This window comes from Thalia democratica, chromosome 5 (genome assembly GCF_965202585.1).
Source record: "Thalia democratica chromosome 5, ktThaDemo2.hap1.1, whole genome shotgun sequence".
In the NCBI taxonomy this organism is placed as follows: Eukaryota; Metazoa; Chordata; class Thaliacea; order Salpida; family Salpidae; genus Thalia; species Thalia democratica.
In genome coordinates this window covers 2,825,307-2,840,559 of record NC_139169.1, presented here as the reverse complement: position 1 = coordinate 2,840,559, position 15,253 = coordinate 2,825,307, and the positions used below count along the sequence as shown (strand labels likewise).

General features: G+C 23.4%; 2 protein-coding genes across 2 annotated transcripts in view; both read left to right on the top strand.

Moving 5' to 3' along the window:
- LOC145836176 (small ribosomal subunit protein eS24-like) overlaps positions 1–15,253 on the top strand; it is a 201,982-nt gene that overhangs the window by 98,938 nt on the left and 87,791 nt on the right. The window lies entirely within an intron of this gene.
- Positions 4,258–6,644, top strand: LOC145836133 (thrombin inhibitor rhodniin-like). The gene is made up of 5 exons (XM_082943944.1): positions 4,258–4,361; positions 4,762–4,848; positions 5,467–5,568; positions 5,940–6,026; positions 6,449–6,644. The coding sequence occupies exons 1-5, from the start codon at positions 4,285–4,287 to the stop codon at positions 6,498–6,500; spliced, it is 405 nt and encodes a 134-aa protein (XP_082800070.1). The 5' UTR covers positions 4,258–4,284; the 3' UTR covers positions 6,501–6,644.

Genomic DNA, 15,253 nt, shown 5'->3' with positions numbered 1-15,253 from the left:
GAGTTTGTTTTGTATTTATATCTTCTTTAAATTACTTTTTTCGTGTTTTTATCTTTTCATTTGTTTTAATTAAACAAATTACGATTAAACACAAAAGCTAAAAGTTTAAATCGTAAAATATTTTAAAAATGTCAACTGTTGTAGAGCTTTTAAATATCAATAAAGATTGATTTAAGTCCTAAAATATCCTTGTTCTATAGATGCTTACTTTAAACTATTAAGAAATAAGAAACTTTATGTAAAACATAAAATATATTTTTCAAGAGATTTTGCTTTTTTTCTTAATTATTACTAATTCTAAATATTGTATTTATAATGAAATGATTCAATTTATAACCAAACTGCTTAAATTTTTCGGAAATAAGACTTCATTTCGTAAAGATTCACAGAAAATAAAGCTTCACAGTTTAAGCTATTTCTATAAAACATTCTACGATAGTTTTAAAGACTAATAAGAAAACTATAACTTGACGACAAACAAAAAATATTCTCAACTAAAATTATTAGCTTCCCTGGAAGTAAGAACGTTCCCTAATAAAGATATTTGGTAATTAAAAAAATAATTTACTTAACTCCGATAACATTGCTGTTATACTTCAAACTATTAAACTTATTTCTTTTTTAACACTTTGTTTTAAATATTTAACTATTTTAATGTACGCATGTAGCTAACATAAAGCTCAAAGAAATCTTAGTTCATTACAAAATTTTATAAGTTATAATACATTAGAAATAAATTTCCCTGTTTTAAAAATAGATTTAACATTATTTTACATTATCAATGTACGCTTCACTGTTGTCGAACAATTAAGCAGATTTCCAAGAAACTGTCATTAAAGAATCCAAACAAACCAAGTTTACCAACTTTAAGCTAATTTATTTAAGAATAAGTTTAAATGTTATATTGTTTATATAAATAAACGTTTTAAACCTCTTTTGTTTTTCTACGTTAAAAGCGTAAAGTTTTTAAGTTTAAAACTAAATTCACAAGTTGTAAACTTTACTTAATGGTTTGATATTTTGTTTTATTTCATTTTACAAACTAGAAAAACTAGTTCGTTTCGACTCGATTAAAAATAAAGTTTTAAACAAATACTTGAGAACGTACAAAGTTTTTAAATTATCAACAAAAGTTGTTGTTTTTTCTTTCTATTTTAAGATATAACAAAAACTTTGTATTTTTTATAAATATAAAAAAGACGCGGCCTTATTCTACAGAAAAGGCAAGAAATAGTTTGCTACCAAACAAAACAACTACGTTTAATTAATAAACTTTATATAATTCATTTTGTTATATATAATACTGTTTTACTAAATTTGAAAGAGTCGGATATTGTTGTCACTGAAACCGGATAATAAAATAATTAATTTAACACTGTTAACCATGTTTAAGTTTTATTTTATTTACAAATTAGGCATTTTACAATTGAATAACTTATTTAATAACAAAAGTAAGTTGTTTATGGAAATTAATATTTATCTATCAATTTTAATGGGTTGTTGATACTATAAATACTAATTAAAGTTTTAAGGTGTAACTTAATTCTGAAAATTTTTATAGTTCGCTTTAATTAATCTAGCTTTTTTAAAACTTGCTTTGTGTAGCTTGATATAGAAGTTTATAATAAAATATATTTCTAACTATTTTAGAGTGGACTTTTTATCCTTTGTAAGTAAAATCAAGTATTTTTTTAATGTTAGCTGTTCCGCCTAAGCTATGTAAAACATAAAACAATTTAGTTGATCAACAAAAACTAGTTTTTTTTTTGTTTTTAGTACGCTATTATACCTTACAAAATAAAAACAATTTTATTTTGCTAACTGCATTAAACTGTTTTAAAGTTTCTCAACTTCGACAATAAAAATAGAATTTGATTATTTAAATGTTTAAACTTGTTTGATATAAATATAAAACAAAGCATAATAAACAAATGTATTAAAACTAAAAGCAAAAAAATACTTTACAATAGCATAGTATATTGAAGAAAAATAAAAAGCGCTCAAAATATTTGGTCCAAGGATCTGGTGCACGAGAAAATCCTTTCGGTTATCAAGTCGCACACCACTTGGATACCTTTTAACGTCTTGTCAAGGACAATGGCTATAACAAGATTAGGGCTGTACAAAAACAAAACAAATGACAAAAAAAAAACCATAATTAACTACTCGATCGGTCTAAGTTTACGAAGATTTCTAGTCTAATTGCCAATAGTATTTAAAATTCTTTAAAAATTGAATCTCCACAAATATTAAAAATCGCTAAGTATCAATTAAACAACTAACTATAATAAACCATATTTTTTTACCGCATAAGTTGAAAAATAACTTGAAGTATTGACAAAAACAACATAAAAGTTTTTTCATAGCTTTACTTAGTATATAAAATTTCTATATACTTCAAAACCTCAACGAAACTTACACTAACATAATTTATATTGCTTGAAGAACTTTAAAAACCTTCGTCAGTAAGCAAGTAAAATAGTAACTCACAGATTTAAAAGTTTAAATTTTGTTTATGTTTAAGTGTTGTAATAGTGATAAAAGTTTTTTATAATTACTAAAATTTAAACACTTTCATTTTTCTAATAACTCTACTTTTAATTTTTTAAATAAATGTATGTAATGAGTACATGATATATAAGGTAGTTTAACTTTTTTAAGCTACAATTAATAATCCATGTCATAAAAACAATTTTTCAAATCAAAACTTTGTACTCGGTTTATGGGAAACAACAGAAACCTAAGTTATCATTAAATAAATATCAGTTATACATAGTCACACGAAAACTAAAAATTCACAAACAAAGCAAGTTTATACTTGAACCCGTACAAAACTTTCAATATCAAACTTTCACTAAATGTTTGTTGTCAATACTTTAAAGAAAAATGTTAACAACTCAATGCAAAGCCTAAAGGCGAAATAAATGCATCAGAGTTTATAGAGTTGAGTTGTTTTTCAAGTTTTGCAAAGATTTTTTGTTTCAATTCTAAGCATGTTAAATTTACGTGTAGGCTGTGAAACGACATTATGAAGAACATTGAATTGGTTACAATAAAAAAGTTACTTAGTATAGGTATAACGTTATAAAGTATTTATCCATACTGTTTTTTTTAGCTGTTTTTAAGTTATTAATGTAAAGTATTTTGTTATACTTTTTGCTAGTGGCTTAGAATTGAATAAATTTTAAGTTTTTTTACTTATAGTAACAAGTTTTTTCTTAGATAATTAAAAAGAATTGAACCACTTAAAAATACTAAGGATACTTGCTAATTTTAAGTTTATACTAGTTGATTCGATAAACTTTTTTTTTAAGTAATTTCAAATTTTGAAAGTTGTTTTATTTAAATATTACAGAAGTTTTTCTAACAGTTAAAACTTTTAAACTATTCAACTCAGTTTAAAATAGCTATGTTTTTTACTTTTAATTCTATAATATGTTTTGTAATTTTAATCGTAACAAAGTTTACCATAGTAACTTTTATAAAATTATAGATAAATTTTGCTAGCAAGTTTTAAAGTATTTTAATAAAGAAGCATTTAATGTGTATTTTATAAGCTTATTTTCTTTATTTGGTCCTAGACTTTTACTTATACATATAAACTTTTTTTACTGGCAAACTTATCGGTTTATTTTATTATATAAAACGGTAGGTTTCTAGTATTTTATTACAAACTTAAACATTATCTTATCAACCTAAAAAATCATGTCAACAATTTTTCAATACCCAATTCAAAATGCGTCACATTCAAGAAATGAATGGAAAAATATGTCGTTCACCTTTTTCAATTTTTACTACTTGTTTACAACCTGAAACTTTACTTCCTTTATTTGGCATTGAACAAGCTTCTTATCAATGAAAATCTTGCAAAGTTTGCATCTGCAATATAAGTTGTATTAGTATGACGTTTTTCCTGTGTTTGACGAAAAAGTTGTTTTTTTTTGATGATAGATTGACAACTTATTGAATTTTAAAGGTATATAAGTGTTTTTATTTTTAAGCTTAGCATTCAGTTAAAGCTTAGTGAGTTGGTAAAAGTTTTTGGATAACTTTTGAAGTTTGGTTTTTTATTTAAGTATTAGAATAATAACTATTTCTAACTTTCTGAATAAATAGTAAGATTCTAAATATGAAACGCTAAATAAACGCTACGATTTGTGTAAGAAGAAGAACAAACACTACAAAAATAAATTATACAATTTTATTACTAATTGATTAAACAGCTAGTTATATAACTTAATTAGTAATCTAAACATAATTGTTTCAGCATAAAAAAAACTAAAAATGAAATTATTGACAACATTTTTGTGCGTTTTTGCATTTGCAGCAGCCGATTTGAGAGGAAGAATTTTCTGTAGGAGGTAACTAAAAAAATTATAAAAAAACAATAGATTTGAACATTTAAAAGTTTAAATATTTTACTTAAATTATTCTTTTTTACGTTTGTTAAAAATGCGTAACAATAAAAATAAAAGCATGTTAATGGTTCTAAAACAATTTTAGTTATCATTTTTAATTTTTGAAGTTTAATAAGTTTAATAGACTTTTTAATCTTTTTGAAGTTTAATATACTTAAACTATTTATAGAAAACTAATAAAACTTTAAAGTAAAACTAACTATCATTGACATAATAATAAAAAAGAAGATTGATAAAAATTTGAAAAATTAGCCAGTTTCTTTTTTTTTAAACTTTAGAAGTTTCATTTAATATTAATGATATAATCCAACCTAATTTTTTTTTAATCAATTAACATTTTCAGGCCATGCCCAATGATTTTAGATCCGGTTTGCGCAACTAACGGTGAAACTTACAGCAATATGTGCGCTTTTGAAAACTCTCTTTGCGGGTTGGTTTATTCTATATATATATATATATATATAAAATTTTTATAAACTAAATTAGTTCTTGCTTTATACAGATCTTTGATCGTACAAAAATCTTGAACTTATTTTTTTAAACATTTTGTATTGAGAATTAGCCTTGCGAGTTTGATCGGTCTTTACAATACATGGAGCTTGTGAAATGTAAACTTTAAACATTGAAACGTTTATTTTAAAACTTACTTTTTACACAAACCAATATAATTTGCTGGTAAGAAGTTTTCTTAAGGATAAAATGACTTACCTCCATTTTTTTTTTTTGTATTTGACTTTAATAGCGTGTCCACTTTATTTGCCTCTTTCGCGCAATTAACACGAAATATTTTAAATAAAAAACCAACGTTTAAACCAAGCTATTTATATTTGAGTGGATTGTTTTTCATTGAACGGTTTGCGACTTTTTTCACTCTTATAAGTCCTATCTTATATCAAAACCATTAAAAAAAGTTTAACATAAAAAAAAAATGAACTACAAAGTTTTATCTACAGTTTTGTTGGTTGTGGTTGCTCCAAATTGAGTTTTTGCAAATTGTTATACTCTTATAAAAAAAAGTTTACTTTTATAATTTCAACATTGTCAACAGAGTTCCCGCCAAGATCGCTCACAAGGTTGACCACGCCGGGGCCTGCACCCCAAAAGTTCTGACCAGGTCCAAGAGGGGAGGAGGTAAAATTAACTGTGACAGGTCAGTTTATTAACATTGGTACAAAAATTAGATAATTTAGACCTAGCTTAGAATTGTTTTCTACGAAATTTTGCACAGACCAATACACAGTTAAACATGTAGTTTAGATTGATTAATGAAGTTGACATGAAGTTTAATTGTATTTATTTTTACAAAATAAAAATATATGTACAATAAATAAACAGACCATGCCCAATGATCCACTTGCGGAAGTGAATAATAACTGATAGTTATAAAATATAAAATATAATTAAATCATTGTAAATGTAATATTTAGACCATGTCCAATGACTTACTGGCCATTTAGTAGCAGTGATAAACTAAGTAGAATATATAAAAGTATAATTTAGTAATTACATACAAATAAACAGACCATGCCCAATGATCTACTGGCCAGTTTGTGGTAGTGACGGAGTTACTTATGGAAATGAGTGCACATTTGAAGACGAACTGTGCAGGTAGAATACATAATTATTTATTTATTTTACTTATATATTTTATTGATGCTTGGAAAATATTGCAGTTTTAAATACGTATACGCAGGTAATTATTAATTTATATTAACGATATTAATAAATCAAATAGACTTTTTTTCCTAAACTTATACAAGTATTTAAGTTTTTAAAGTACTCTGTTCAAGTTAATTCCTACAAAAGAACAACATACTTTAAAATATATTTTATTTTTTTTGGAAACTCACTTTTTTTGTGTAGTAATCAAAAACTACTATGTTTTAATAAAGTAACCGTATATGGGAATAAGTAAACGGTAAAAGACTTGTTATAAGCCTAGTTAATAAGTATCATTTTTTCAAGTAAAAATTAAAAACATAAAACATTTTATTCATTTTTAAATTAGTTAGTTTAATTTTTTTTTATAGGAGCGATGATAAAACCCTCAAAATTGTCCACCAAGGTGCCTGTAAAAATTAATCCTGGACTTTTTAATTGAAATGTGGATAACGGACGCTAATAGTACATATTGAATAAAGATTTTTTATATCTTGTTTTTTATATTTGTAAATATATTTGTTTTGCTTTCTTTGTTGTTTGTGTTAATAAAATTTAGCAGACACATATGATGCTGTTTTTTTTTAAAGTAAAAAATATTTTTAATTTGAGTTTATATTTTATTATAATTGTATTATAATTGTTATGCAAAAGTAGAATAATGTGAAAAGTAAGAATTTAAAAAATATTATTGTTATTAGTAGTATAACGTTTTTGCAAGAGTAAATAAGTTCAAACTTATAATAAAATGCAAAATATTTTAACGTATATAAAACTTTAAATTCTTAAAAAATCATTGGATGAGTATTAAAACAAATAAATTTTAATGGTAGCAACATACTTTCAAAGGTACAAAAAGTTTTTTAGTATTTGCAGTAACTAACGCATTAAATTAGTACAATTGGTTGTAGCATATGATTCAAAGTTTAATAATAGATTTCAATTGAATGAATTTACTATTTATTCAAAACTGTTTTAAAGTAAAATAAACACGCTAAGATCCTTTTATCATTAAAACTTTTGTGGTTAAGCAAACGTTTATTTATACTACAAAGGTTTTTAGGCGTATGCATAAAGAAACTTTTCTCTTTCCTTAATCTTTTACTTTTATTTTATCAGTTCTTGTAATCAAATATCACATACTAGCCTTTGTAATTGTTAAGAAACAAAACGTTTTACCACCTAACTAACAAAACGCCTGTTTTTTACATCATCCGACATCTAAGAAACAATGATTACATTTTAGTTTTTTCATAAAACGGGTGATAAAGTTTAACCTTTCTAGATTTTTTTTGAACCAAATAAAAGTTTACCGTATAAAATTCATTGTTTAAAATTTATTTAGTGTAAACATTTCAAAAAGCTTAGCTTTACTAAAGCTCAAAATATTGTTTTATAATCTTAAGCTATTGTTGCAAAGTTTTCGACTAATAATGATTAAAAAAAAATATTTGTAGATTTTGAAATATTTCAGGCCTAATCTTTTAAAATTGTGGAAGTCTAATTAATAAACTGTAGTTAAAACTTATCAATACAGTATAGTTTATTTGTAAATATGTATTTATCTTGAAATTTCAAATTTTGAAAAATTACTTTTTATTCATTTTTTGTAACTTAGTTATGCAAAAAACATAAAACTAACCTTGAGTATAAAAAGTTGACGTAACATTTGAAATTTTTATGTCTGTAAAAATATTTGTTTATTTAAATTTTTTACGACTATGGACACAAATAGTGAAAAAATATATTGAATGTAAAACAAATATTTCAAAATATTTTTGATACTGTTACTTTTGATACTTTTACGTTTTTGTTTTTACGCATACATACTTTTTAAACAGTATCGTAATAACTTTTTCCTTTCAATTTTGTGAAAAGTTATTAGCCTTACTTAACATTTTTACATTACATCTATAAACTTACTTTATAGATGAGCAATGGGTATATGCGTAGGTTTATATAGGTATTTAGGTAATTATGTTTTCAGAAGTATACTAATATGCATATACTATGTATGGCATGTTGTCTAAATTTTATTTTACAATATACGGTCCTTTGGAAATAATAAATTTAAAACATGAATTAAACATTACAAATTATTATACAAACTTTTATGGTCTAAGTTCTTTAGAAAAAAAACCTATGGCCTCTTCAAACTATATTTCTAAAAAACTACAATTAACAATGCGTAAGATATATTTTTTATCTTCACCATCAGCTCCATAAGATCTAGTGAAAGTTTCAAATTTTGGCCTCGTAGATCCCCCTTTTACACCTTATGGATTCCTAAGTATTCCCATTATATCTAATATAATTTTCGAATTTACCATTGAAAATTTTTAAGACCTTATTTTTTTGTTCTTCATCATCGACTCCAGAACATTTAGTGTAAGCTCATAACTGTGACCTCATAGTACCTTGTGGACCCTTTACTACTCATACCCCCCATTTGCCCCCTAAGTTTCTGTAATAATCCACGTTGGGAAACTCTGGTCTAAATACACCATTACACAGAAACGACCTACAAAATAAAATATTTGATATATTTCAAGTGGTAAAAATACAGCTAATACAAAATCAATGCCAAAAGTTCATGTTTAAAAGTAAAACAAACATTTTTAAATTTTGACATTTTACATGACAACTGTCATACAAGTTTTATTACCAAAGTGGGTAATTGATTTGTTGTGTATCGTAAAACATCTCATTTTTATTATTTGCTTAATTGTTTAAGTAAACATTTAAAACCGCATTTTATTTCGATCATACGACTTTAAAGGATTGTATTAAGGGCGTAGGCTTTGTTTTAACAAATTTGTTTAATGTCAGAAGTTTAAATTTTTGTAAGTTAAAATAAACACATTTATATTTAAAATACTAAGTAAATTGAAGTTTTTGGACAAAATTCTATAAGTTTGTATTAATTATTCAGTTTAGGCTTTTATTACGAATTTTAAAACCAATAGATTTTCACAAGTTTCATTTATCATAAAATTTTGCTAAATATCAAATATATAGTTAACATTCAATTTGATACACTTTGAAGAAATTTCATAGTATGTACTTTTGTACCGAGATTTAAAAAAAAAATTACCGACTTATTAAAATCCGACCTAATTAAATATAAAGGATTTTGGTATATTTTAGAGTCACTCATAGTCAGCTTTTTAAGCTTTTTACATTGTTTATACTAATAAAGTTGGTCGGTTAAACAAACCTTTAACCACAGTTACAAAGAGATATTAACTTTATATCACCATTTTTTGTAAGTGTTGCGAGGTATTACAACATTCAACTATTAATAAGTGCTTAATATTTAGCATTATTTTACAGTATTCAAATAAAAGTTACGCAAACTTTTTTGAAATTTTATGCTACAATAAAACTTTTATGGCCTGATTTTTTAATCTTTAGCCATTACAAATACAATAAAATTTAAATAAACATTATAAGCACAACCCTTTTAAACTTACCCAATAAATTGGTTTGCCCGAGCAAAAAAGTAATTAAAACTTTGAAAGTTTGATTTGTTTGTAGAAATAAACAATTAAAATGGTTGCTAAAACTAATTTTGTACATTTCTGATAATCAATAAAACATCAGTTAAAAATAAGCTCTTAAACTTTAAAAAACTTACTGCAAAAACCATTGCTTAATGTTTGCTAGAGCTATAAAAAATCAATTATTGAGTACTTAAACTATTTTTAAAGCAAAATTATTAGAAAACAGTTATATAATTATGTATAACATGCGTGAGTTTTTAATACTAGGTGTAAGTACTATAACAGTTAAAATCAGGGATCGGCAAACTGCTGCCCTTCATCCAAAACTTGTGGCCTGCAAGTTTTTATGGTAAAACTTATTGAAAAATTGTTATGCATGAATTAGAGCTAAAATAAAGCATTTACAGTTTTAGTGACGTTTTAATTAAATAATTAAAAGCTATCTAAAAAGTTTTGCTTGATATTAAGATTTAAATTTACATTACTAATTAGATAGATTAACTGTACAAGTTTAAGTCTTTAATTAAAAACAGTTCTTACGTAATATGATTTCGAAAAAGTATAAACTTTTATATTTTTCAACTTACCAATGTTACAAAGAAGTTTTTGGCAACTAACAATTTAAAATTTTTGTTGTTATAAGGTTTGAAAGTTAAAGTGTTCCACTTAGCAAGTACTAAAACAACTAAAAAGTTTAAAAAAGATAAATATCTTAGGTTTCTAGTTGCAGTCGAGCTATTTTTACACGGTTTTAAAAAAAAACTTTTTTAATCCTAACAAGAAAATGTAATTTTTTTGAAACCATTTTTTTTTAATATGATACATGAACTTAATTTTACGAAAAAAATAAAGATTATAAGAAATATATATACGTAGATAAACTAATTGTGTATTTGTTTAAATAAAGTTTAACCTAAAAGAATATAATATTACAAAATTTTTAGTAAAATTTACTAACATAACGTCAGTAAATATTTTTTTTGATAGAAAACATTTATCGTTAATATTAAAAAAATAATAACTCAAACTCATAATATTATGCAAAAACTCAATATATTCATTAGTTTATACAAATATTTCGCCAAAAGCTTTTGAAGTTATTATTAATTATAATTATATATGTACTTGTTTTTAAAATACAACTAAAGAATTGAATAAATGTTTCTTTTTCGTATGAACAAAGTCTAATTTTATTATTAAAACCAGATAAAATCTATTAATTGGTTTTAAAAGCCTTATTTCAAATATTTTAAGTGTATATAATACATTGGTAAAAAAGGTTTACTAGAATTAAAAAGTCATCGCCTCCTTTTTACTATCATAGTTTTTTTTTTTAAATTACCTAAAGGGAATGATATCGTCCCCTTACTAAAGTTAGTTAATAAGTTTCGAGGCTTTTCCTAAAGTCAAACACCTTAAAAGTTTGTATTTCTTTTAAAACCTTTACTAATTAAGAAATTTATAAATACATATTAAGTAATCACAAAATAATAAAAAACTAAAACTGAGCTATAGCTAAAAATTGATTTATTTTAACTTTTTTACTCTAATTTCAGTAAGTTTTATATTTAATAATTTAAAGGTTCTAAAAAATACAGTATAAAAAATAAAGCATTTTTTACTTAATATTTTAAAGTTTTAAGTTGTTGGTTTTTTATTTTACTTTCTATACAAGCTAAAAAAGTATTTTTTTCGTTTTCAAGCTACAAAATGTCTATTTTAATTTTTTTTGAAATACTTTCAACTTAACAGACCAAAGCGAAAACGTTTCGACTTAGACTTATGTAGTAAACCCAAGTTAATTTTATTTTAATTAATAAACTTCAATTTATTTAACGCCAAAAGACAAAAATATAAACTTACGATTTTTTATTTTGTTAAACTACTTGTTGTTATTAATACCAGTTCTGCATTATTATAAATTTTTTGTATTGCCAGTAACATTTTTTTTGCGTTGTCTAAAATTTACTTTATCACCTCAAGACTAAGTGATTGCATTAAAAATGCAAACAAATCATTTTAGCATACGTTTTGTAGCGATATAACTTTGTACAGTGTTTGTAATTATTAATCTCAAACCACGAAAAAAAAACTTATTTGAGTTAGGATTTATTTTGCAAACAAAATTAAGTCTAAAACAGTTTGAAATTTATTTTTCTTCGAATTGGTTAAACGATAGTAAGAACTTAATTTTTGAAAAATAAAAAAACACAAATAGTTTTATATTTAAAAAATATATTTTATATTAAAGACTTGAAAAAACTCATTAGTACAAAAAACTTTTGTACCACTTGACCTTTTGATCATATAAAATATTAATATATAAGGCTTTTTAGCTTAATTTTTTGAAAATTATCAAAATATATTTACTAGGTTAAAGCTTAATAAAAGTATGATCAATATATAAAACTTAATATGGCGTTAAAGGAACAAAGATCTTAACAATTAAATTACGTCGGAAAACCTAAAAGTGCCAAAAGTTGCAGTTATTTATACTTTTGCATACTTTAGAGTTTGTAGAACTGTACATATTTCGTGGACAACTAAACGACGTTTAAATAATGAAGTATTTCTGTAGAGAAAAAGTTCTTTTAAAATAAGAGCTAGCCTTTTATAACAGTTTCTTGCTTTCAATACGAACATTTTAACATTCTAAATATAGTTATAAACTCTCTAACTTTCTGTTTATTACATAATATTACCATATTTGGAACATTTTAATAATACTTTGCTGTTTTTAAACGTTGAGAATCTTTTTGTTTACGCCTCAAAAATGTTTTTGTTTTAACAAAGAAGATAAAAGTTTTTTACAATATTCTAAAGAGAAACTCACGAAAAAAAATATATAAAAGCACAAAAGTCTCAGAAAAAATCATAACACATTATTAGCTTTAAAAACTTTATTATTTAATAAGAGAAATAAGTTTTAGTAGCACATAATTTTAAAACTTATCTATTTTAATATAATTTAAGTTTATTGATATTCACAAAACATTTAAAACCTTTTTCTCAATGTAAATGTTTAAAACGATGGTTTCTACGTTTATTTAAACATTTATATAATTTGTTCAAACTAAACTAAAAAAAGTAATACAAGATATAGTGAAATTAAAATTTTTCCGTAAATTAATGTCAAAAGTAAATTTTTATAACATGTTTATTTATTTTGTAGTTCTAGACTGAAAAATGTTTAGACTATTGTCCCTATAAACTTTTTAGTCATAACACCTCTAGGCTGTATATTGAATATTTTATAAGAACTTCGAAAAACTAGTTTTCTTTGTTATTTGAATATTAAGCAGCTTACTTAACAGTTTAGTTTATTAAATGAACGTTTATTTTAAACAAGTTTAATTACACCAGTATAATAAGGATCTTAAACAGTTTTTGATATGTAGATTTTTATAATAATCTTTTTAATAGATAATTAGTAGATAACTAGCCTAGCTTTAGTTTAAGTTTTTATTTTTAAAAACATTCAAGTTTGAAATTTTGATAGCTTTAAACTTAGAAAGGTTAAATTTTTCTAAACTTTAGAACTTTTTATCAAAAAATTTCAGAATCTTTTTTTGTATTTAGGTTTTAGTTGTTTTAAATTTCATCTTAATTAAAATATACAAACAAAAATTTACCATCGTTTTCGTTTAGCAGTATGTTGTAATATTTAGATAGCAACCAGAGAAACAAAAGTGTTTGAATAAAGCTTAACTTTAAAAAAACAAATTATTTAAAACTTATTTAGTATAAATTAGTGGATGTACTTTGATTATACAGTAGTAAGTACTTGTATTTAAACAAAGTACGTAAATTTATCAAAATAGTTAAAATTTTACGTGATTAATAATTTTATGTATTATTTTGTTTCTCTACAAAAATAAATAACCAGCAACTAGACTTATTTCAAGTTTCTTGTTTCACTTGTAAAGAGTATAAAATTTGTCCTTAGATAAATAAATAAAAAATTAACAAGATTATAAATTAAAAGAGTCATTCATGTCGGTTTTATAATTAATTTAAAGATAGAACTAACCAAAGTGTAAGTATAAAATAGTACTAGACAATAGATACTAGTATACATAGTACAAAAAAGATATATTTTGTTTTAACGTTATTGGTCGATGTGTGTATTTGATAGAGTCGAAAATATAATTAATTAGTGAAAAATAAATTTCTTGCATTAAGTTTCAATTATATAAGCTTTAAAATTATGGCAAACTTTAGTTTTTAGTTATTTTTAATAGAAAAGTTAGCCTAAATAGCACCATAAGTAGTTATAAAAACACTATTTAAGTTGCTTGTTAAAGTCCAATATTTTATTAATTAAGATTTCACATTTGATTATATAAACATAATTTTATAATTTAATTAAACATAATTTTTTTATATTCGTTCTACAATTCTAAATTTGTATTTTTTTCAATGAGCAATTTTAGCTTGTTTAAGTTTTACCGAAAAACTAGCTCAAGCTTTTGTCTTATTTTGTTGAATGTATAGTAGTATTTTGTTTTTCACAACTAATACAAAATGTTTTAATATTTATTTTTCTAAGCAAAAACAAAACATTTTTAATAATCAGTTCTTACACAGATTAAAGTTGAAATCTTTACAAGAAAGTGACTTTTTTTTAAGTTTAGAGAGAAATTTAAACTGAAACTAAAATATAGAAAATAGTAATATTCAAAGTTATGTTTTTGTGCATTAAATGATTAAAAGAACAACTTTTATTTTGCCTATTAGTTGTAAAATAGTTTTAAAGGGTCATTTATGCAAAAGTTTACAAGACTATCATTAGTAAAATTTAATTGAATAAACTCCTCTCAATAAAACAACATTGTGTAGACATTAGTAGAAAGATAATTTGTCTGTACTAATTTGTTTCAAAGTTTATTTACCACCATAAAAACAAAAAAATGTTTGGCCAAAGATTAAGCTTGCAAACAAAACTAATTTTACATCCTTTTTGTTATGGAAAATTTTGATGAACTTTGTGAAACGTTATTATGTACAAAATTGAGAAAAATATTAAACTTTCTGATATTCAAGGGCGTATTAAAATTTTCCATTGAACGTTAGATAAGTTTGAAACTATCAAGTTCGTTAAAAATTTTTGTTTGTTTTAAAACGTAGCAATAAGTGCTAAATAAACAATTCATGTTATATATGGTTAAAATTCTACCAAAATCAATTTGAAGCGTTAACTAGTTTTCTCAAAAACTTATTTACAATGTCGTTTAGAAAATAATTATGCAATCTTTTTTGAACAGTTAGTTAAAATAAAAAAGTTTACAGTAGGTTTCCAGTACAATTATTATTTTTTTTAGATAAAAACTATTATTATTACTTTTGGAAATGTATATTATTAAGCTAGTTTCATATAAAGAGCTGTTATTCATAATTTTCCAATATTTACTTATTTTATATTAGATGTTGTTTATATACATTAAAAGAGAAATATTCTGTCTCATTTAATATAAATATCTATAATTAGTTTTAAACGCTGACGAAAAATTTTAACAAGTTTTTAACTTGTATAGACTCTTTTTTTTTTAAGTTTTTAAAAATTGTACCGAAGTTTTAATATTAATAATTTTTTGTAGTTTATATATTTTCTTAAAGTTTTTAAAGTATTTTCTAGGTACCTAAAATAAAGAAAGCATCCTTTAAAATTTCAAA